The sequence below is a fragment of the Engraulis encrasicolus genome, unplaced genomic scaffold (assembly GCF_034702125.1).
Source record: "Engraulis encrasicolus isolate BLACKSEA-1 unplaced genomic scaffold, IST_EnEncr_1.0 scaffold_29_np1212, whole genome shotgun sequence".
Lineage (NCBI taxonomy): Eukaryota > Metazoa > Chordata > Actinopteri > Clupeiformes > Engraulidae > Engraulis > Engraulis encrasicolus.
Window position 1 is genome coordinate 2,031,745 of NW_026945588.1, and position 24,492 is coordinate 2,056,236.

General features: G+C 40.9%; 1 protein-coding gene across 1 annotated transcript; it reads right to left on the reverse strand.

Moving 5' to 3' along the window:
- Positions 1-302: 302 nt before the first annotated feature.
- LOC134443256 (interferon-induced very large GTPase 1-like) lies at positions 303-21,971 on the reverse strand. The gene is made up of 4 exons (XM_063193131.1): positions 21,559-21,971; positions 21,037-21,043; positions 8,533-8,608; positions 303-5,543 (listed from the first exon to the last, which is right to left on the reverse strand). The coding sequence occupies exons 1-4, from the start codon at positions 21,969-21,971 to the stop codon at positions 850-852; spliced, it is 5,190 nt and encodes a 1,729-aa protein (XP_063049201.1). The 3' UTR covers positions 303-849.
- Between the last annotated feature and the right edge of the window lie 2,521 nt (positions 21,972-24,492).

Sequence of the window (24,492 nt, forward strand, 5' to 3'; positions counted from 1 at the left end):
TGGAACAGATTAACTATATATCTCCAGGATTTAATCGGACAATTGGACAAACATGCAAAATAAAACGGCTAATATTTCAACAACTTTTGAACACAAGTTCTAGAATAATTCAGCGCACAGAGGGACTATTGAACTATCATTCAATGAAAGAAGAAGAAAAAAATAGACAAACATTACACAACCACAAACATATTTGTACATACAGGAGACAGGTGATCATCTTCAGTTTCATTGTCACCAAACTTTATCACAGCAGATCCTGCCCAGTCTCAGTATTTTTTACTCACAAAACTTGTTTGCACTGGCAAAACTATTGTGTTCCTATACTATTTCATGTTGAAGGCCTTCTTTAGGCTTGTCAGTGCATCCTGTTCTGTGAGCTTCCACCAAACTTGTTATCACAATAGATCCTGCCTGGCCTCAACATCTTTACTTACAAAACTGCATTTATTTGAAATGGGAATTATCAGAAACTATTTTTACACGTATTAGTATACAGCTACCAATATTCTATGTTAAATAGGGTGACCAGACGTCCCGTTTGACCGGGACAGTCCCGGTTTGGAGTTGTGTGTCCTAGGTCCCGAGCAAACCCTCTCGGGACACAAATATGTCCCGGTTTTGACCACCCACTACATTGCGCCATATCTATCGGGGTAAATATATGGAAAAGCCAGCGCTTGTATAGAAAGTCTGAAGGAGTCAGTTGCGTTAGTCATTCCTCCCTCTAAAATTAATTAGAATGCAGGAAATGTCATCTAAAAAGTACACATTTTCCTGGGGGAGGACCCCCAGACCCGCCCGCCAAATATTGTCTTTCAGTCATACACGAAGTGTCCCGGTTTCAGACTACAAAAAGCTGGTCACTCTAATGTTAAATGCTTTCTTCAGGGCTGTCAGTGCATCTTCCTGTGTCAGCGTCTTCCACTCCTCTGGGATGTCTGCAGGTTCTGCTTTGTGAGCTTCAGCCAGTTCCTTGTTGAACTTCATCATCACATATTTCCAGTAGTCTGAGGCCTCAACACTGGCATCTCCTGCTATTTCCCACTCTGGATAGAGCGCTCTGTACTCCTTATATGGGTGATATTCTCCTTTTGTTTTTGAATTCTTAAATTTATGATCGCTGATGACTGAAGTGGTGCATACGTTTGTATCCAGTTGTTTTGAATCATGCCATAGGCCGATGTAGCGCCCAAAGGCTTTGGGTCTGTGCATACTGGAGAAGTGTGTGGTGTGGCCCTGCCCTCCTGCTTCACAGGGAGCCCCACAGAAAGGACACTGATGTCCACATCCACACACACTGGAGAAGAGCAGATCATCGGGTTTAGAGGGCAGCTGCTCAATTCTCTCAGTGATATGGGAACTGTTTGATCTCCTGTCATAGTCCTGTACTAAAGACTCTTCCATGTCCTTGATGAACTCTTTGAGGTAGAAGGAAAACTGCTCTGTGTCGACACTGATAAGAATCATAAAGATGTCTAAGGCATCTCTTGGGATGACCAGCTTATCCTGAAGGGAAGAGCAGAACTGTTGGATGAACGCCTTTATATCCTTTCCCCCGGCAGACCTGTTATTCTCCTCAGAGCTGGTTATTACCTGATTTATTTTGCTCACAATATCAGAAAGGAGCTGTTTCTCCAGTTGAGGCAGCTGTCCAGATGTAGACATTCTCTTGATGATCTGTTGCTTTATCCAGTCCTTCACAAATGGCTCATATGATGTTGTGTAGCTTTTATACTTCTCAAATGAATGTTCCTCTAGCAGTTGTTTTAAAATGGCAAACTGGAAATTGATCCTTGTGTTGAATTTCACCGCCTCATCCCCTGTCTTCATTTCATCTGTTATCATGAGGACGAGGTATCTAGACACGTAGTCCTGGACTGCTGGCTTCACACATGTTTTTGTGAACTCTTGAGCTTTCTTCAAACACAGGTCTTTTTCATTAAATAATGCTAAAAAAATTTCCCAGAATGTGCTTTTAGAACTTTCTAGATGTTCCTGCGGATCATTGTGGGACCTAAACTCATTGTGTGCTTTCTGGAAGTCATGTGCTGCAAAACCAATAACATAAAACTTAAGACTAGCTTCACACTCATTCGAAAGAAGTTTCTGGTCATCGATTGTCCTGAGAAGCTCTTTGATGTACGTGTCATTGTAATCGGTGTTCTTACTCTTCATAACATCTATGTGATGTCCAATAAGATTGCGGCATTCTGTAATGAAGTGATCACAGACCGCTTGTCTTTTTATAACATGCTGTGTTGTTTCTGCATTTACATCTGTCCAGATCGACAACCAGTCTGCTTTAACAGTGAATTCCCCCTGTCCACAAGTTCTCAATTTGACCTTGCTCAGCATTTCAGAGACATGTCCACCCTTCTCACTTAAATTTCCCTTCAATATATAGTAAGCATTCTGATGAACATCGGTCTGTTGTAGTTTGAAATTTGACAGTTCAGGCATGATATCGCTCCACATTTTGTCAAATTCTATGCTGAGGTCTCCTTTAGATAACGCAGCAGCCTTTTCCCTACAGCGTTTTATCAGATCCATAACCTTGGTCTCAATGATATCTGTTTGCTTGTTCTTGATTGAAGCCACCTTTTCCATCTCACTCCTGATTAAAATGGCCTGCTCCAAACGCTTTCTTACAGAATGTGCTGTATATTGCGTAAGGGCATTCACACTGTTTTTGAAATCTTGTCTGTATTTCTCAACTAAACCAACTTTACTGTCCTTGTTCATGAAGTATTGTTTAAGGTTGTTCAAGATTTCCTGCTCTTCCTCATGCAGTTTCTTTGAAACTTCGTCCAACACATCTTTCAGTATAGTCTGTAATTGACTAATTTCAACATTCTTTCTTGTCATTCCAAAATTGGATATCATTATTTCTTTACTAACAAGCCATTTGTTCATCTCTGATTGGAATGTCCACTCCCAGTTGTTGTAATGAGTGCATAAATCCAAGTAGGCATCAGCCGCTAAACTGTTTTTAAAGTTGAAGATAAAGTTCTCAAATTTCACTGCATTCCACAAACTGTTGGCCAACTTCAGGAACTCTATTGCATAATTACATTGTGTATTGTCATGTTTTAAGAGGTGGATCAAACTCTTCTTTAGTTCATAAACAGCTTCACTGTAGCCATGACTCACTGGTGCCATTGGAGGAGTCCCATGCCAAAGTCCAGGGATGTAGTAGCAGTCTTTATCAAGATCATATTTCATCACATCGGTGAACTTTGTGTTGGCTTCTTTCTTCTCCATCTTAGCTGCTGTCTGAGTCATCTCATTGAGCTGCTCCACCAGCTTATTCCGATCTCTCATGTTTTTATCATGAGCAGACATGTCTGACACATTCTGATGCACAAACACACACCTGGGCTTCTTCCCAACCTCCTTCATCCTAAGAAAGGCATGGACTGCAATCTGTAGAACGTCTTTCATCTCTGTGATGTTCTCCAGTCCAACATTGATCATGGTGATGTCACTGAGCCCTATCACTAGGGTTGCTAGCTCATTGTCATGTTCGTAACTTATGTCCAGTGATGCCATTTCGGGTGACTTTAGGCCCTCTGTGTCGATGACCATGATGAAGTCACACTGTAGTTCAGCTCTGAGTTCTTCAGAGACCTTCATCAGCAGCATGAAGGCTCCTCTGGTGCATCGTCCACTGCTGACAGCAAACTGCACCCCAAACATGGTGTTGAGAAGGGTGGACTTCCCAGTGCTCTGCACCCCCAGCACAGTCAACACCAGGATCCTGCTCTTGTTATTCACCAGTCGATGCAGCTCAGTCAGGACAGCTGATATCCACTTCATTGGGATGTTTGAGGCATCTCCATCCACCAGCTCCACTGGAAATCCATCTAGCAGCATCTGGGCACACAGACGTGGCAGGTGCTGGACTTGCTCTCTGGCTGGGTCATCTTGTGGAAGGCAGCAAGCACACTCATAGATCTGCCCTAACTCTCGGAAGAAGTGCTCAGGACCCAAAGAGCAGTTGGAGATCTCCTCATCTAACTTTTTAATCAGCTCCTTGTTCTGTGGATTCTGGTTGCAGCAGTCTTTGTACTGCTGTCTCAGTGTGACCAAATCATGTCTGGTTAGGGTGTCTAGACCCATCTTCAGCCACTTCAGGAAGTACAGACATTCTGCATTTGGTTGTGAGATTCCAGCAATAAATTTGGCCATAGCATGTGATAGATCATACCGCTGCTGTTTTTGTCTCAGTTTCTGTTCTTGAATTGTCAGTGAAGCCTTGTAATGTTCTATGCCTTGCTCTTTGTTGGCATTTTTCAATCTGCATCTCTCTTTCTCTAACTGACTAATTTCCTTCCAGATGGTTCCATGCAAAGGCAGCTGCTCCTCTTTAAATGACACAACATCCTTCACCATTGCACTAATTTCTTCCGCACTTTTTTTGCCATTTCTGCATCCACTGAAGTCATGATCTACAAATATGTCACAATCTCTAGCTAGATCTTCCAAATTAAACATATTGGTTTTAACACATTCATTTTCAACAATGCCCTTCACATAGAAACGCAACATGTTGACAAATTCATGCTTATTTTGTTTGTTTCTGATTATTTCAGTTATTCTATTATTTTTCTGATTATTTCTGTTGTATTTTCGGCACTCCTCCTTGAGTTTCTCCACATTATAATTCTTATTCTGAGAGTTGCTGACCAGAAACAGCTCTGCCTGCAGGTTGGTGAAAGGACTGAAGTCAACCTCTAGGTCATCACTGAAGATGAAGACTGCAGCTGAGGTCTGACACAGGAATGACACCTGAGTTTCAAACAACCTGCTGTCTCCTCTCAGGTTGGCCATGGCGACTGGCTGTGTGAATATGTCGATGTTTTTATTCCCAGAGGGCAGATACCAGCTGACTTCAACCAATCCATTTGATATCTTCCTCGGCACATCACCACACTCTGTGTCACGGTGTATAAATGCTTCATTGTGCTGAGAAAGACTACTCATCAAGCTGTTCAGAGTTTGAGATTTAGACAAACTACTCTTGCTTACCCTAACAAAAGACACCATGGGAATATTCATTTCAATAATTCTGCCCTCTACAAATTTCCCATCACTTGATGAAGAATGAGGTTTGTAGTTTTTAACTATATCTCTCATGGCCCACAGCATCAGTGTACTCTTCTTTGTGTCACAGTTTGGCAGTAGTAAAGGAACAGCAAACTGACACACAGACATTTTGGAAACCATTTCCTGTTGGAGAAAAGGATCGGCACAGTGGAAAAGGGCAGTGATCAAATCTAGAGGATTCACAACATCAGAATATTCAGTATCATGAGTAAAACTAGATCTATACATTGGTTGGTCACATTGTATATTTCTTGCATTTAAATTGGACATCATGAGTTTCTCTAAGAAAGTCCATGGTAGTTGATGCAGAACTTGCGGTGTATCGGACACTGTGTAGTTGTAGTTGTTGATCTCCAGGAATGAGCTGAGAGTGAGCTTCCCTCCCTGCAGATCCCTCAGGCCCAACACAGACAGTAGATCTGAGAGGGGGACTTCTGGGTGAGGAAGAGAGATTCTTAAATTATCTTTTTAATGTCCTCTTTAATTACCAACGTCATTTCATGTGGAAAAAACTGAAGACAGTAATATTAACTACAAGTTAGGGGTGGGCGGTATGGCCAAAAATGTATACCTCGGTGTAATTTTAGCCACGGTATATATCACGGTATATATCACAGTATTTTACATTTGTGTAAAATGTAAGCATTCCGTCGCAAAATGTACAAAACACCTTTTTTATTTTTGCATTTTTTAAACATTTTCTTTTTTTAATGTGTGTGAATTCTTGCTATTCAAATATTTTGAAAACAAACAAAAACTATGTAAAATGCATTTTGCAATGCAATGCAATGCAATAGGCTACAACACTGTCAATTTCACCAAGTCTAGAAGGGGTTAAACTAGGGAAGGGAGGGGTGTCAAACTACCTTGGGGGAAAAAATACCTCGCACGATAGTATACCGTCCATACCGCGCACTCCTACTACAAGTTCAATTTCGTAACACAAATTGCGTCCTGTGGGGTGACATGTATGTCAATGTTTGTGAATGGGCAGCTGCAAGGCCAACTACAAGGGTCTTAAAGGGGCATTCCACCGGTGGAGACATGAATATGTTACTGAAAGTGGGTCATATGTATAGTAGAATAGTAACATACATTTCTAATTTGGTGCCTTCTTGGCCAAGAAAAGGCAGAAAATGACTTTTTAGTGCTTGTGGATTTGTGACAACAATCCCCATAATGCACTGCAATGCTCAAGTTCCACAGGCCACACCCAGTTATTTGGGACTCTACGGCCCAATTCGAAACAGGGAAGGCAGCTGTCCTTCCAGTGAGCTAACTGGACATTGAGTCATGAAGTGTAGATCGAAACGAAAAATGGCTTTATTTCCTCTCTCGGCAGTTGACTGCATTTGTGGGCGTAACAAGGATATTTCGAGGATACATCAGATGCTGACTTCGCTGCCTTGGTACCCAACATGCTGTGCGCCACCTCCCTCTCAACCGGAAACCTGAAAAACAAACATGGCTACTACCCAAGCTACTACCTTATCATACTCTTTATTCTGACACTTATGTATGTAGATATTGAGAATCGAAGGAATAAATCAAGATTGTAGTATCTGAATATGCAGTCGCTAGATCTATCTATAGCCTAATTTACGATTCCGCCATCTGGCGGTCATTCACCGTTCAAATAGCATGCGTAAGCTAAGCGCTAACGTGATGAACGTAACTCCCGCCATAGAATCGCCGTAACATCAAATGCGCAAGGCGGCACACTCGTTAGTGCCGTTCGTAACGGCTGCCTCATCAGCTAACTTGACCTATCTGATCAGTGACATGTTTATGTAGGAGGAGAGTCATCGAGTCACTACCTCCCGTTTCGAATTGAGCCTACGCATCATCCCTCACTCAGCTTGCAGGCAGTGTTGCCAGATTGGGCTGTTTCCCGCCCCATTGGGCTGCTTAGGAATCCTAATTAGGATAGCCGAGTGCGGGTAAAAACAGAGACGGTCTTATACGAGACGAATCACTCATGAAACCTTCCATAGGAATGAACGAGAGCATTTGGCTACGCGAACATGGCGTTTGCCGGCGTCACTCCCACCTGTCCGGTAACGAGAGCCAATACTCATGAACGGCCATCCGGGTACTTTGCTCTTAAATTTGCGTTACGCCCCTTTATGGGGGAAAACAAACCGAATGTCTCATTGACTTACATGCTACATCGGCTAGCCTAAATGAACACTTTCCATGCTTCAGCCACGGCTGTTTTGCTATATTATTTGAACAGCCGGCAACACGACACGTTTTCGGCATGTTGCGCGTGAACAACGCTTGTCTACAGGTCCTTATCTTTCGTTTATTAAACCCCAACACCACCAATTGACTTGCATTGCCTGTTTTCCCCCACAAATGGGCGTAACGCACATGGAAAACGTCACGCCGTTCATGAGTATTGCTTACTGAGCTGCGCTGTCACTTATCCAATCATCTCGACGCCTCGACGCAAGTGCAAACTTAAACCTCTAGTTTCGCTTCCAAACTATTACTCATCGTTATATTCTGCATTTATTGTAGGGTTTTTACAATTAAAACTAATTGGTGTATGAAAAAATGACATCTCACCACCCACCGTCATTGAGAAGTTTACGTCCAACCGTTGCTATATAATGCTTCCAATTACCCTCTTATATCTTGAGAAGAACAAGTGAGGTCAATGTACCTGATGAGACTAATGCGAAACCAGCAGCATTCTTACACTTTACCTCCCGGGGGCGGAGTGTGGGTAGAGTGGGGTCCCTTGGTAGTGTGGGGGCCCTAGGTAGTGCGGGGGCCCTAAGCCATCTGGGCTGAGCAATGCATCACTTTAGAATAGGGATTCTAATTCCACATCTGTTTTCACACTGTTCAGGGTTTGTTCACACAATGTACCAGGAGCTTATACACATTGTATTCTGGCCCTTACTGCTTACTCATAAATAGAAATCTAGGTCTACTAGGTCCTTACTAAGGTTATATTGGTAATAAATCCCTAATTGGGCATAAACAAGACATTTGTGAATACATGCTTAACAACTGTCTTATTTTGCTTAGTACATGCCTTACAAGTTACTTACACAGGCATTAATATTGTATGTATTAGTGCTAATAGATGTATCCCTAAAATAAAGTGTTACCGAAAATATTAGTTTATTACTCAGTAAACTTTCATGAAAAGATCTAATTTGGCAATAGGCAGCCCAGTTTCAATGAGCAGCATAGCTGCAGTACCCTTTTTGACCATTTCCTGCACAGTGTCCCTTTAAACCTCAACACTGTAGGAGTTAACATTTTGCTATTATACCATAAAGTAAGTCTTGAATTGCAGTAGTGATAAATTAATTGAATCATTCTGATTTGTAAAGTAGCATTGTTAACACATAGTCTTGATACAGATTGTTTGCCAAACTATTTCAGCATATGTTTTTTTGAACAAACTTCTATTAGCTGTAAAGATATTTTGATATTTTAGTTTGGTACACTTCAAATATCCCATCACTTCTGCAACTTCACACTGTTAGCAGAGGTACATATCAAATGATTTAACACAGAGACCTTTGCCATGAACCAATACAATGCGCTAGGTTCCTCGGTCATGGTTAGGACTGGGGCGGGGCCAAGTTCTATGAACAGGTCACCTTTGTCATGGTTTTTTTTTAGGGGGTGGGACACTTTTATTATGGAGAAGAGAAAAAAACAGTGAAAAGGAGGAGACTGTTCGCAAGGAGGTAACCTGACTAAAAAGCTGTCCTGCCCCTCAAATCAACCTGACTGAGCTACCCTGCGCATGGTGCTAGACCACTGCATTACTGATTGAATGCTCATCAAGGGTACACTCAAGGGACACTCTGTCACAGAGTTGAACAGCATAAGCTTTAATGTTTGTTGTGTACATTAACCCAGATGAGTTTGCACAAATGGACATACCTATGTTGCATGGAGTGGAATGTAAACCAATTGTGGAAAGAATAATCATATGATAAAAAGTAATATCTCATAAACGATCCAAAATAATCCACAGCAGGTCTCAGAACTGCATTAAAGTTGGTAATCAAGTTATTAAAGATTGTTATGAATTGTAATAAAAAGCATTGAGATGTGGTGATAGTCAGGATGTACTTGTTTCAAGATCTACGGGGATGTTTCAGTGATTCAACATTTCATCACTTTATTCCGGTATTTGGTTTTCAGTGCCTAAAGATGAAGTTTACACATGTCTATAAACTTTGATTTACTGAAATGTAGTTTCAGAAAAAGCTGAAAAAAAAACCTTTGTCAACAGCCAGTTTTACTTTTTTGCCGTATTATATTGAGTGTGTCGAAAATGCTCAAGTCAAATATTTTGTATCAACAATGTCTGACTCAAATTGCTCAAGTCATTCACAGTGGCGGAACAATTGCGCATAGGGCCTCATGGCAAATACTGGTAGATAGGGCCCCCATGTAGCCTGCAAAGATTAGAGCAGGGGCCCCACCTCAATAGAGCAGCAGGCTGCAGATGCCACACAGCCGTTTTTACAAGTCCATTCTTAAAAAATGAGACAGAGCACCACCCCAGTTTTTGGATATGTTAAAAACAGACATTGAGTCTTTCTAAAACTGTAAATGTCATAGTGGTGAGTTCTGTCATTTCTTTTGTATAACATGGCGAAGATGCCACTAAAATCAATTTTTCATAGGAGCTGTGGAAGTCACACAACAGTGGGTTTTTGAAAAATCATTCTGATCAAATGAGGCAGAATACCATCCCAGTTTTTGAATATGTTAAGAACAGACATCTAATCTTTCCAAAACTGTTGATAATACGGTAATGAGTCGTGACATTTTTTTGTATAACATGGCAAAGATGGAACCAAGTTTCAGTTTTTCCATTTTAAAGACTTCATATCTTCTAAACTGTTCATCGCAGAAGATCAGTCTTTCAAGACAACGTGCACAGACTGGTTGGGAACATACATTGTCCATATCAAACCTCTGTCTTTAAAACTGCACTTACCACAGTCCTTCAAAGATGCCCACAAATTCAAAGGTGAGAATTTTTCAAGCAACTTTAAGCCCCCAGAAAACGGTGGTAAATGACAAGAGGATGTGTGAAAATCCACACTTCACAAGTACATGTTCCAAATGTTACCCCTTGAAATTTGTAAGGACCTACTTAAAGCAGTTTTTTAGATACGGCAATCTGAAAGTGGGCTCTCTGAGAAGTCTGTTCCAAACGAGTCAGGGGGGTACCTGACAGAAACATTTTTAATGACAAAACTATGAGGAGTTGAGAGCTATAATTTTGCACTTTTCCTATTGGGACGTTTGTGAACGTCCTAGATTTTTTTCTGCCAAATCTGAGATGGTCGTGCGGGATGATTCGGAGATTTGGCGTGGAATGACCCAATGTATAGTCCACAAGACATAGTAATATTTCTGTAATTCTGATCTTTGTCAAACAGAAGGCCCCCTAGTCCTGTGGTCAGTGTGGCGTCCATGATGAGTGATATGTCAATGGAGGACCCAATGAATTTCAGAAGGGAAGAAGGAGGTTCCACGTAAAAACTCATCTGAACAATCATTCCAAACCAGAATTAATATTTTCTAATCTTTTCAAACCTAAATGAATATTTGGTGTCTTCGTTCAGTGATTCTCCTCTTTCTGCACAGGAGGACCTCTAGTCCTGTGCCCAGTGTGCTCTCTGTGAGGAGTGATGTATCAATGGACACACCGCTTAATTTCAATAGGGAACAAGGAGGTACCAGGTGAAAACTTTTTTCAGACTGCAGGGGTGGTGGTGTGGGGTATTATTCTGAGGAAGGCACAAAGGTACAAGAAAATGCACACATTCAGAAGAAAGACATTTGGATATTTGTGGAAATATGAAAGTGAACATTTGCAAACATAAATGTTGAGTCTTTTCTTGCAGTTCCACAGCAAATCCAGTCCTCTGTGACGTCTCTGGGTGCCAGAGTCCAGCTGTGAAGTTCTGTATGACCTGTGGAGATTCCTACTGCTGGACCTGCATCAAGCCTCACTACACTGATCCAGACCTGGAGAGACACCAGCTGCAGGACCTACAGTATGAAGATGTTCAACTTCTCTGCACTGAACACCGAAGAGAGCTGGAGTTCTTCTGCACAACTGACCAAACTGTCATCTGCTCACGCTGTTTACTCCATCAACACAAAGGACACGATGCCATTGAGCAGGTAAGTAAAGTAGAGTAGTAGAGTAGAGTAGAGAAACTTAATTGATCCCCAGGGGGGAAATCAGGTGTCAAGTAGCTACATAAATAAACACACTTCAACTATTGTCCTTGTATAGCGTGTTGATGGACATTTTCACATGATTACAGTTTTTCTCGATTGGTTTGGCTAATTTCTTGAAACTGAGATGACATTCCTATAACCATTGGGTCATTTGGCCAAACATTCTTACACTTCTGCACAACAGTTCAGATAACTAGCAAAATGTCATATACCTCCCAAAACACCTCATTCTTGCATCAGCACTAAACCGTCTCACATATAAATAGTCAGTACCATCAAAATGGCATAGATCCTTCTCAATTGCTTTGGCTCATTTGCATTCATTTAGTCCTTCTGTCAAAATAAACTGGATGGTTCAGCATAACTACATGGATCCTCATCACTCGCTCATATCACCCCAAAAACAGTTTACCCATGTGTCAAAACTAAATTTCTTCCCCACATATATCATCAGTACCCCCAAAATACATTGTCCCTTTGCCATTGTGTAAGCACTGCCAGTCAAAATGGTTAGGTGTTTTATCTACGTTCAGCTAACAGATTTCGACTATGTATAAAAATGAAAAAGTGAGTGAAACCATTGAAGTTTGACAACACAGATAATTTACCAAGGACATTTATCAGTAACTTTCTTTACTGTAAATTCATATACAGAAAGTAATGCCCATATATCACAGGTTTCTCATGGGTTTGGCTCATTTCTCAAAACAGAGATAACATTCTCAAAATAACATGGACAAATGCCAAAGCAACTAGCAATTGTTCAAAACAGAATGTCGTTTGAAAAAATGTCATGAAATTAGCCAAATAACAGAGGAAACTGTAGTATACACGGTTGTAAAATTATTTTCTACTAACTAGTAAAGTTACAATACCATCTGACCTGTTGAACACTGTCATGAATTTACTATGTAATGAAATTCTTAAAATATGATGTCCTTGACTGTTTTGGGAATTGCGTAGACCACTTTGCATATGATGACTTACACAATGAAATAATGCTGACGTGTTTTGGAGAGGGCAACCATTAGACTGAGAATTGTCTAATTCGTTTATATAGGCAAGGTCAATTTATTTGGAAGATGTGCTGAATGTATGCTGAGTGTGTCGGCTGAAGGGTATTTGTACATATCCATCTGCAGAGATGTACTAAACATTTGAGACATGTACAAAGCATTTGATATCTCATGAAAGCAATGAAAAATGCCATTCTGTTTTGGGAAATTGCAAGTTGGTTTGGGGATTTGTCCGTGTTGTTTTGAGAATGTCATCTCAGTTTCGAGAAATTAGCCAAACCAATCGAGAAAAACTGTAAGACATTTTTGACAGAGGTGAGCCTCGTTCTCCGTTAATTTCCAGTTCTCTGATCTACCTACAGATAATGGCCCAGAGACGTGCGGTCAGGGTAGGCAGGGTAGGCAGTGCCTACCCTGGGATAAATGTCTTAAAAATAAAAACTAACACGTGTTTAAAAAATATTCTTCAGAGTTCACATAGGCCTACACAACAATAACATTGATTCAGCATAAATTATGAGCTGTTTAAAGTACAGTATACACAGGACAACGATCAAAAACCTAAGTAATCGCACGAAGCAAAGCGCTCAGGCTTGGGCAGGTTGCCGTGGCAACGCGCAGTCCCGGCTGGTAGCAGAGACAGGCTGAAAGCAGAGCTTTGGAATGCCAGCCAGGCAGCCCGGTAAGGCTCGCTTTTCCTCTGACTATCCTGCCTTCAATGCTGTCAATGTAGAAGTTTGCGCATGCGTATTAAGTTGTCACATAGCTTGTCAATGGGACTAAAAGCAGAGCCTTTACTCTGTGGCGGGAGTATGTGAGCCAATCACAGCGCCCAAAATGAAAAATTGTTACAATTCAGGTAGTAGCCAATTTCTGCCCTACAGGCAGCTATGATAGCAACAACTAGCAAGGCAAGGCTTGTTCAAATCTCTAGCCGTATCGGAAAGAAAACATGGCAGTCTTTGTCTTTTTGTCTTTATTATTTTAAAAAATGCCGAGAAGTAGCAAGAAAGACGGTTCAAGTGACAGACAGCTGAGCCGTTTGCAATCGCTGCATTGTGGAAATATTCAACATCAGATGGGTAGCAGCTTCAAGTAGTTTGCACTGGGACAAAATGTCTTCATCATGTCAACCACCCCGGGCTTTTAATGGAACTAGCTTGCATGAAAAACACAGCCTACTTGTGATTCTGCTTTAAGGTAAGATTCATCTAATTATTATGCTGCGGGTAGCCTTTTAACATGAACATGCTCAAGTTTTTTCGTGGTGCCTTTTGTTGTCACCGTTTGTCAGGGTGTTGACATTGAAGATTGGTTGTGCGGTGGTGGACATGAATAGACCGTGTGTGTGTTATTATGGACGCGAGATTGTTTTTTGAGCGTACGACATGACTCCATTTCCCTAATTTATTATGATGATGACTACGCAATGCGTGAGTTGTGTGGAGCCTGTTAGCAAGTGCAGCTGCGTTCTTTTGAAGTGCACGGTGTGCGAGTCGAGATCAACGTGGAACAGGACGATTGACTGGGGATGGTTTCTCGGAGTGCTTCCGCACTCACAAATTGACTTAATTTGAAACACCTTGCACAACCGTAGCTGAAGTGTTTGAGAATACTATCACGCACAAGAATGAGTCTCAGAAGTGGTTTCGTTGGTTTACTCGATACTGTCTGAATGCACGGGTCATGTTTGCAAGCAACCCGCCCCCTTGCCTACTTTCCTTCTTGTCTGTGAGTGTTTGATTATCAGCACAAAACGCGGTAGTGAAGCAGGGGCTGTTACCTAGGTTGGTTTATTGCTAAATGTAAATCGTTTCCCCCTCACATGCTATGGTGTGATTCACAGTTGGTGAACTAGACATTTTATCTTCAAAAGTAGGCTACACTGTGCCACTCTCCATCCATGTGAAACACCCTGGCATTTGCAACAGAATAAACAGAAGAGCAACAAAATCAACTGCTAAAGCCAAAAGTTAAAGCTTTTCCCCCAAAATGTTGTAGCTTTCTAAATTATTATTGTAAAATGTAGGCCTACAGGTCCTTAAAGGTGTACAAAGTATGGGTCCTGGAGCTAATTTGGCAATTTGGCAAAACAAATAAGTGTAGCTGGCCTTTTCAAGAAATTGAAATTATGTTTTCACTTATTGTTTCAGATTTAGGGCTACTGACAATGTCCAAATGTCTAAATAGTGTAGCCTATTTACTTATTTAGTTATTAGAGCTGTGGTGGTTAAGCACTGATGGCATCTTATAGCCTACTTTATATTTACAGTATTTAGAGAAACATAGGCCTACTAATGCACATTAAAGACCATATCAACATGTTTATGTGAATAGGCCTATTTGCCTATTCAAACCATACCTTGTGGCATAAGGCCCCCCTCTCTCTCTCTCTCTCTCTCTCTCTCTCTCTCTCACACACACACACACACACACACACACACACACACACACACACACACACACACACACCACACACACACACACACACACACACACACCACACACACACACACACACACACACACACACACACACACACACACGTTACATTTCAGATCTGCATGAAAGGGGACTATTTGTTCAAAGTTTTTAGTCTTTTGTAAAAGTTTTTAGCTGATAGTGACTCTCCAGATTTGGTTAAAATGCAGGAAATTGCATCTAAGAAATACATTTTTTTCTGGGGGAGGACCGAACCCACCGTTAATATATATATATATATATATATATATATATATATATATGGTAACACTTTATTTTAGGGACACATCTATTAGCACTAATACATAAAATATTAATGCATGTGTAAGTAACTTGTAAGGCATGTACTAAGCAAAATAAGACAGTTGTTAAGCATGTATTCACAAATGTCTTGTTCATGCACAATAAGGGATTTATTACCAATATAACCTTAGTAAGGACCTAGTAGACCTAGATTTCTATTTATGTGTAAGCAGTAAGGGCCAGAATACAATGTGTATAAGCTCCTGGTACACTGTGTGAACAAACCCTGAACAGTGTGAAAACAGATGTGGAATAAGGGTCCCTATTCTAAAGTGATGCATTGCTCAGCCCAGATGGCTTAGGGCCCCCGCACTACCTAGGGCCCCGACTCTACGCCCCCCCCCCGGGAAGCAAAGTGTAAGAACATTTCAGAGTCTACATTAGTCTCAGTAGGTATGAAGATCTCACTTATTCTACTCATTATGTCAATGAGTAATTGGAAGCATTATATAGCAAGGATTGGACCTAAAGTTATCAATGACGGTGGGTGGTGAGATGTCATTTTTTCATACACCAATTAGTTTTAATTGTAAAAACCCTACAATAAATGCAGAATATAACGATGAGTAATAGTTTGGAAGCGAAACTAAGCTATTCCTTTCTGATAAATAAGTTAATGTTTGAGAAAACTTAGCTACAAGAAGTGCAGTGCATGATGGGTAGGCTACGCCCTTAGTCAGAAATGCAATGCATGGCCAATGCAGCAATGATAATATTTCTGTTGTTACGTACATGGCAAATTGTTTGGATAGCAACTAAATTTCACAAGTGAGGGGAGGAGCTAAGGACGTAGGCTCAGAGCTGGGTAGGTTGTCTGTTGGCCTAGATTGCGTACCCATCATGCACTGCACTTCTTGAAGCTAATGTTCTCAAACATTCACTTAATTATCACAAAAGAGTAGTTTAGTTTTGCTTCAAAACTATTATTCTAATGTTCTGCATTTATTTTGGGGTTTTTTTACAATTAAAACTCAGTGGTACATGAAAAAAAATTACATCTCACCAACCCACCGCCATTGACAAGTGTACGTTCAATCCTTGCTATATATAGGCTCTTGATACCTCCCTCTCATTAAAATGAACAAGAGAAAACTAGATGACTCAGCTGGGTAAATATTAATTATTTGATATACCCTTACACTTTGTAGATCGGGGGGGCTAGGTAGTGCAGGCCTGGGTGGTGTGGGGGCCCTAGGACTTTGGTAGTGCAGAGGCCCTGAGCCATCTGGGCTGACCAATGCATCACTTTAGAATAGGGACCCTTATTCTGCATCTGTTTTCACACTGTTCAGGGTTTGTTCACACAGTGTGTCGGGAGCTTATATACATTGTATTCTGCCACTTACTACTTACTAATAAATAGAAATATAGGCTTACTGGTCCTTACTAAGGTTATATTAGTAATAAATCCCTAATTGGGCATGAACAAGACATTTGTGAATACATGCTTAACAACTGTCTTATTTTGCTTAGTACATGCCTTACAAGTTACTTACACAGGCATTAATATTGTATGTATTAGTGCTAATAGATGTGTCCCTAAAATAAAGTGTTACCATATTTTCTAGTATGGTCCAAGTTGAGCCATTTTTGCAGCTAAAAATGGCTATTTTTGGAAATTAAAAATGGCGGACCATGGAGAAGATCCACCTTTTCATGCATGAAAAGCGCAATTTCCCCTGTCATAATGAATACTTAGAATTTGATGGTGGTGGTAAGTATTCATGAAAGAGGTAACATTTGTGAATGTGAAGCATGAATTCTGGAAATAAACAGCTAAAAATCTCACACAGTGTCCCTTTAAACACATGGCCATAACCTTTAATTCACAAACATTTAGTTACCAAAAAATGTAGTTACCTAAAAGCTAAAAGGAAAAGAAAATTATAACGGTATATAAATCACTCATCTGTTTCTTATTGTGTGCTTCAAAAATACTCAAGTCACATTTCTTGTATCAAAATGCCCAAGTCAAATTGCCTGTCATTCACTGTGTCAGCCCAAATAGATTGGCACCCGAAAGCCTGCAAAGGTCATGATTATGGCCCCTACCACAAATTCAGGAGGGCCCTGGACAAATGCCCTGCTTGTCCCCCTATAGCTCCGCCTCTGGTAATTCATGTGACTTAGGCATTTTCACAGGAGCTGCTGATGTAACAGCAAAGGGTTTTTCAAGAGTCGTTACAAGATATTGATGCAGAACACCATCCCAGTTTTTGGATATGTTACAAACAGACATCCTGTCTTTCCAAAACTGTTCAGTTCATTGTGGTGATTGCTGTCATTGTTTTGGTATAGCATGGCAAAGTTGCCCCCCAATATCAGGTTTTCATAGGAGCAGTGGAAGTCACACAACAGTGGGTTTTTAAAAAATCATTGTGACCAAATGAGACAGAATACCATCCCAGTTTTAGGATAGTTTAAGAACAGACATCTAATCTTTCTAAAACTGTTGATAATATGGTGGTGAATCGTGACATTTTTTAATAACGTGGCAAAGATGGCACCAAGTTTCAGTTTTTCCATTTTAAAGACTTAATATCTTCTAAACTGTTCTTCGCAGAAGATCAGTCTTTCAACACAACATGCACAGAATGGTTGGGAACATGCATTGTCCATATGAAACCTCTGGGTCATTCCACGCCAAATCAACAAGTGCCTGCGCACTTAGGTCTCAAAAAATTCTGAAAATATTACCAAGTGTACCCATGGTACTTAAGAGAAACACTGTAAATTTATTTGAATGTAAGATGTATACTCTCCGTGTTACAGCCAATTTTACTGGGGGAGGGGGGTGCCAATTTTGTTCACACTCTTTTTTTTGTCAAAGTTCACAAGCCCCTAGCTCAATAACTAAACCATGTAGGAAGCTCAAATTTGGCATGCTGGTACATAGATAGGAATAGTTTGTTGCTAAACTGTCAGTTTTGGTCTGTATGATGCTGCATCGTCATAGCATTCCCTCAAAGATGATACAAATTGTACTGGAGTTTTTGGCTGTGGTCTGTTTAGGCCTTCAGAAGACATATTTGTGCCCAACATACCCTCTTGTTTTTTTCCCCTTGTAGAGACAAGTAGGAACACTCTCATAAAAAGCTATAAATAGAAAGGAAACCCCATCAGTGTTTGAAAAGAAGACCTCACAAGTCTGACAAATCATCTTGGGTGTCATTTTCAGAGCACCAGAACCCCTTGTGGGATTGTCCACAGATTTTTATTTTATTTTTTTCTTCATTCTCCATGAATTCTTCTTTTTAAAAATGCCAATGAGACTTGTCTTATGTGATGTTTTCTTGTTTAATTTCCAACCTGAACATGGGCACCATGCACATTGAGAACAATATGTTTTCTATGCGTTTCTTCCGCTGCCATCTGCTGGTCAAAAGAAGTAACAACATGACTCTTTGTGCCTGACCTACTAGGCGAGTACATTTAGGGTTTAACCCCAAAAAAATTGATACAAAAGGTTTTTTTATTGATTCTATTACTATTGGACCTGCTAAATGACATACTAAAAATCTAGTAAAATCTGACTTTGGGAAATGAGTTTTTTTCAACATGGCTGCCATAGGCTTATTATAAGGGTCAAGAGACACTCCAGGTGAATAGGCCAAAAAAATTAGCTTGCCGATATCACCATGAAACTTAATCCGGTGATTACTCACATATTTGTGAGAAAAAAATGTATTGCAAGTTTTCTGAAATGTTATGTTTTAATATGGTAATTTGACTATATCTAATTAAATATGCATTCAATTTCAAAATACAAATCCTCAAAATCTGAAAAAGCCAAGCTCAAAATGACTCTTTTATTTTGTTTCTAGTAAGCCAGAAGATATCTTCAGAAGAGATTATGGACATCTCTTTTTGTTTTGTAGTAAATCTAAAAATCTTTGTGCAGACACACCAGCTAGCATTTTTTTTCAAAACATGATTATTTAACATCTCTCTTAGATAAATAATTGAGTTTTATGTGTCTCAAGTTCTTCCAGACATTCTTTGAGTCTGGTGGTATCATTGTTAGCATGTATCAAGGGCAAGGTCAGCTGTCCTCAAATCATAGCCTCTCCACAGAGGTGTCCTAAGGGCTGGTGCTGGGACTCCTATTTGCCATGTACACCACATCACTGGGCCATGTTATCTGTTCTCACAGCTTCTCATACTACTGTTACACCGATGAAGCACAGTTACTTTGTGCCAGATGACTCCACGGTCACACACATTTCCGCTTGCCTCTCTGAACTATCCACAAGTATGAAGGAATGCAACCTTCAGTTGAGCCTCGCCCAAATGCACTGCTGGTGATCCCAGCCAAAGATTTAGGTTTCCATGATATCGAGCTCAATATGGATTCTGCTACTGTTGCCTCAAATAAGGCCACAAGAAATCTAGGTGTCATTGTTGATGACCATCTATCATTCTCTGACCACATAGCCTCAGTTTCCCAGTCATGTCTTCTTTCTCATGCCCTAATTGAATACAAGGCCCTGACCCTTGCCTATGACGTTACAACAGGCCCTACTCTGGCTTACCTGAAAGCTATGCTAAAGCCCTATGTCCTTTCAGGACATTGTCTGTCTCCAGTACCAACCGTTTCACCTTGCCCTCTACTTACACATGTAGTGGCTCCTGTCTATTCAGTTCAGCTGCTGAAAGACCCAAAATACCTAGTGACACCATGATTCATCACTGATGATGTGCCCTGACAAACAGCACATGGATATTATCATAGCAGTAGTGTCTTTATCCACCCAAACAGCACTCCAAACAAACAGATCCTGAAAACATGTTAGTTCATGCCAATGTAATTATCATGTAGTAACCTTTATTTTTAAAAACTTTGATCTTGAAAATGACACCTTTCCTGAAGTCAGATTTTCCTAGATTTTTAGTATGTTATTAAGGACACTTAGGGGTAACAAAATCAGTTGAAAAACCTTTTGTATCAATTTTTTTGGGGTTAGGTCTTTTTTTTGCATAGATGTACTCGCCTATACTGTCACTTTTGGTGTGTGAACCTGCTACCACATTGAACGCTCCTGAAATCATTTAAATTGAAAGGGATATCTGCACCCCTGCACAAGGACTCTCGGGTGATCATGTCTGGGTAAAATTTGCATTTGATTATTTAGTCTTTACATTAAATGTTCATGTGCTCTCTTTTTGCATTTTGCCCATGTTCAGGGTGGAAATTAAAAACGAAAACATCACATAAGACAAGCGTCATTGGCATTTTTAAAAAGAAGACTTCATGGAGAATGAAGAAAAAAATAAAATAAAAATCTGTGGACAATCCCACAAGGTGTTATGGTGCTCTGAAAATGACACCCAAAATGATTTGTCAGACTTGTGAGGTCTTCTGGTCAAACACTGATGGGATTTCCTTTCTATTTATAGATTTTTATGGGAGTGTTTCTACTTGTATCTACAAGGGAAAAAAATCATGAGGCTATGTTGGGCACAAATATGTCTTCTGATGGCCTAAACAGAGCACAGCCAAAAACTCCAGTACAATTTGTATCGTCTTTGAGGGAATGCTATGACGATGCAGAATCATACAGACCAAAACTGACAGTTTAGCAACAAACTATTCCTATCTATGTACCAGCATGCCAAATGTGAGCTTCCTACATGGTTTAGTTATTGAGCTAGGGGCTTGTGAACTTTGACAAAAAAATGAGTGTGAACAAAATGGGCACCCCCCTCCCCCAGTAAAATTCGCTGTAACACGGAGAGTATACATCTTACATTCAAATAAATTTACAGTGTTTCTCTTAAGTACCATTGGTACACTTGGTAATATTTTCAGAATTTTTTGAGACCTAAGTGCGCGGGCACTTGTTGATTTGGCGTGGAATGACCCCTCTGTCTTTGAAACTGCACTTACCATAGTCCTTCAAAGATGCCCACAAATTCAAAGGTGAGAATTTTTCAAGCAACTTTAAGCCCCCAAAAAACGGTGGTAAATGACAAGAGGATGTGTGAAAATCCACATTTCACAAGTACATTTTCCAAATGATACCCCTTGAAATTCATAAGGACCTACTTAAAGCCGTTTTTTAGATACAACACTCTGAAAGTAGGCTATCTGAGAAGGCTGTTCCAAATGAGTCAGAGGGGTACCTGACAAAAAACATTTTTAATGACAAAACTATGAGGAGTTGAGAGCTATAATTTTGCACTTTTCCTATTGGGACGTTTGTGAACCTCCTTGATTTTTTTCTGCCAAATATGAGATGGTCGTGCGGGATGATTCGGAGATTTGGCGTGGAATGACCCCATTGCCATCTATACCATTAAATGCAAACCTCAATTATGAATAAAATACCTTATAAAATAGACAAATACACTAATGTATAGTACACAGTAATGTATTCAGGTGATGTATGAGATAAGCTGACCAGCCTACCTCTCCATCATGTCTGTAGCTCCCGTGTGTAGATGGGCCTCTTCTCCAGGTTGCTGGACCCCTTTCCCAGTTATCTGCACCCATATTGCTGGTTGAGGCTCTGCTGCTGCTGCTGCCGCTTTGATGTCTGGAGCTCCTGTGTGTAGCTCGACCTCTTCTTCCGGTCCCTCGATCCCTTTCCCAGGTAGCTGGACCTCTTCTTCCGGTCCCTCGATCCCTTTCCCAGGTAGCAGGACCCCTTTCCCAGGTTGTGGTTCTGCTGCTTCTGTTTCCTGCTGCATGGGGTCTTCTAGTGGTGGAGCCACCTTCTTCTTCTTCTTCTTCTTCTTTGGATGCTGCAACTCCCCTGTTGCTGCTGCTTGTGTCCAGGGCAGCACATCAGGGCCCCCTGGTGGCACCCCAGGGTAGCTCATCTTCAGGACACCCCCTCACTCCACTCTTCAATGGATGGAAATTAAACATACAGTACAGTGGAACATATTAATGATGTTCATGTGTCATTATTTACTCAGATTCTACCATTTGATACTGAATTTCAACCCCAGATTCACATATCTCTGAGAGCTAAACACAAAATTGTCATTAAATGTGTTTTGTTTTGTTTTTTTGTTCTTTTTTTGGGGGGGGGGGGGTAGAATGTGCAAGTTGTGGCCTGTTTTCTTGTGGAAAGTCACATTTTATGTGATCTTTAGTGAAATTGTTTTGATTACATTGACACTATGTACTACACACGAGTACTTCTTACTATTTTCTGAAGAAAAAAAAAACAGTCGAAGCCAGCTCACCGCTGTGAAGCGCAAACACCATAGAACCTCATTTGGAAACTGTCTGTGCTTCGATTGTATTTTTTGGAATAGGCCTATCGGAAAATAGTCCCCAAACCAAAATGATCAAGTCAAGCTCTCTGTGTTGGTTTGCACCGTCATTAGGACACAGAAAGTAATTGGAAAAAATGTTGAGTAAATTCATTCATACACCAAACGAAGCTATGGTCAGTGCTGATAGATGCGGACAATGGCTAGGTTGCCGGGAAAACACTTCCATCCACATGTTCAAGTCTCGGGACTGTCGGGGAGAGACAGGAAATGAGCGGGGAGAGACAGGGAAGGGTCTGCAAATGATTCGGGCCGGAATTGAACCCGGGTCGCCGACGTAGTAATCCAGTGTCCAACCCCTAGGCCACCGCAGGGCCGGAGCTAACACGTTTCTTGTAGCATAGTAGTTTTTGTAGCTTTTATTAGTACATTATTTATACTTTCCACTGTCATCTCCTTGAAGGGAGACTTTGAATCTCACTGTATTGTGTATAATGACATTAGAGGCTTTTTATTGTACATGACACAAGTCTGCAAGGATACGATCGCACCATCAACCTCTGTCTTTAGTGTGTGTCGTAAAACAATACAAGTCTGCAAGGAACCATATCCACAAACCTGTTTGTCTTCATCCTGGACGATAGAACTGCCGTGTGATACATCAGCTGAGAAGATGATGGTTGGGTCTTCTTCTGTTACAGTGCACTGATCCTGTTGACAATATTAGGCCCATATTACATTGCAGTGTATTTTACATTAGAGTGTAGGCCTACATTACATTACATACAAAAAAACAAACCATATATATATTTTTAAATCGAGTTAAAATCTGCATGTCTACTGTCAGCTAGTCTACATAACATTTGATCTTATCAGAGAGAGAGAGAGAGAGAGAGAGAGAGAGAGAGAGAGAGAGATGTTGCCAGACACCGTGAGTAAATATTTTGACTCTTGGGTTGCTTTAGCGAGAATCACACCATGTAATCATGACTGGGTAAACATTGGCCGTGTCTCAAATGCCGCACTTGTGCACTTCGGGCACTGTTTTTCAGAGCCTAGGGCACTCACACTGAATATTTCGGTTGAGCCAGTGCACTGAAAGTGCCAGGATGATCCCCTAACAATGACAGAAAAATGCAGTGCTTGAGTGCATCTTAATATGCCACCTTGCCTCCTACACTTGCACTTGTCTCCTCATCCCGCCTCCTGGCCCCTCCTCCGTGGAGAAAACGATTAAGTTTCCCAGCTGTCAGCCTCACCACAACAACTTTTGAGGGACTGTTTTTCATTCACCATCCCAATTGCAAACGAGAAAAAGACTCTACAATTAAGCTTTTGCAAGATATTGAAATATAATGCTGTTGTCAGTGATGTCATCATGACGAGAAGCGAGTGGAGGAGGCAAGTGGAGGAGGCAAGGTCCCATATTAAGATGCACTCATTGAATGATGGACACTGCACGCACTAAACGGCGGCCATGTTGATAATGACACGGAGGAAATGTGGCATTCAGTTCAGTAGAAGAGTTTGGTCAACAGTCTCCTAATTCTGTAAGTAATGTTGATGGGACACCAACCTTTTCATGCAAACCAAAAGTATTGTATGTGTGATTGTTGTCCTTTGGGGTGAAGGACATGGAAATACAAGCACCAGACGCTGTGCATTGTAAACAGTAGCCAACTCATATTTTGGCGAGCTAATGCCATGCTCAGTCGTCACTTCCAACAAGGGCACAGTGCATAGTGCTCATTTTTTCCCACAACACTATGCACTTAAGACCTCAGTGCACTGTGTGCACTGACTGTCAGTGCTCTGACACAAGTGCGTGATTTGAGACGTAGCCATTTTGTCAAGTCGGCTAAACACAAGCAAAATAGCCTACAAGCATTTCCCTCCGTTATTAGTAGGCTACTAAACAGGGAGATGTTGGCGAGAGACATGCATCTTCTTTTTAGCTTATCTGTGTCAACACATGACGAGCTTTGGGTTCTTGCGTGAAGAACGAGACATCAGACATACAATGCTGCGCAAGAGCGCAATTTAGCCGCCTTGCCTTTTGATCTCGAACCGAACAATGATACAGTATAAAAACTCTTTGGTTCGGACCAAAGCAAGTGAA

Bases quoted from the DNA above. Each gene is read 5' to 3' on its own strand.
- LOC134443256 (XM_063193131.1), bottom strand. From the start codon at position 21,971: ATGAGCTACCCTGGGGTGCCACCAGGGGGCCCTGATGTGCTGCCCTGG. The intron at 5,544-8,532 runs GTTTGTTCAAAA...TTCCTCACCCAG, and splicing joins TATCTTTACAGCTAATAGAA to AAGTCCCCCTCTCAGATCTA.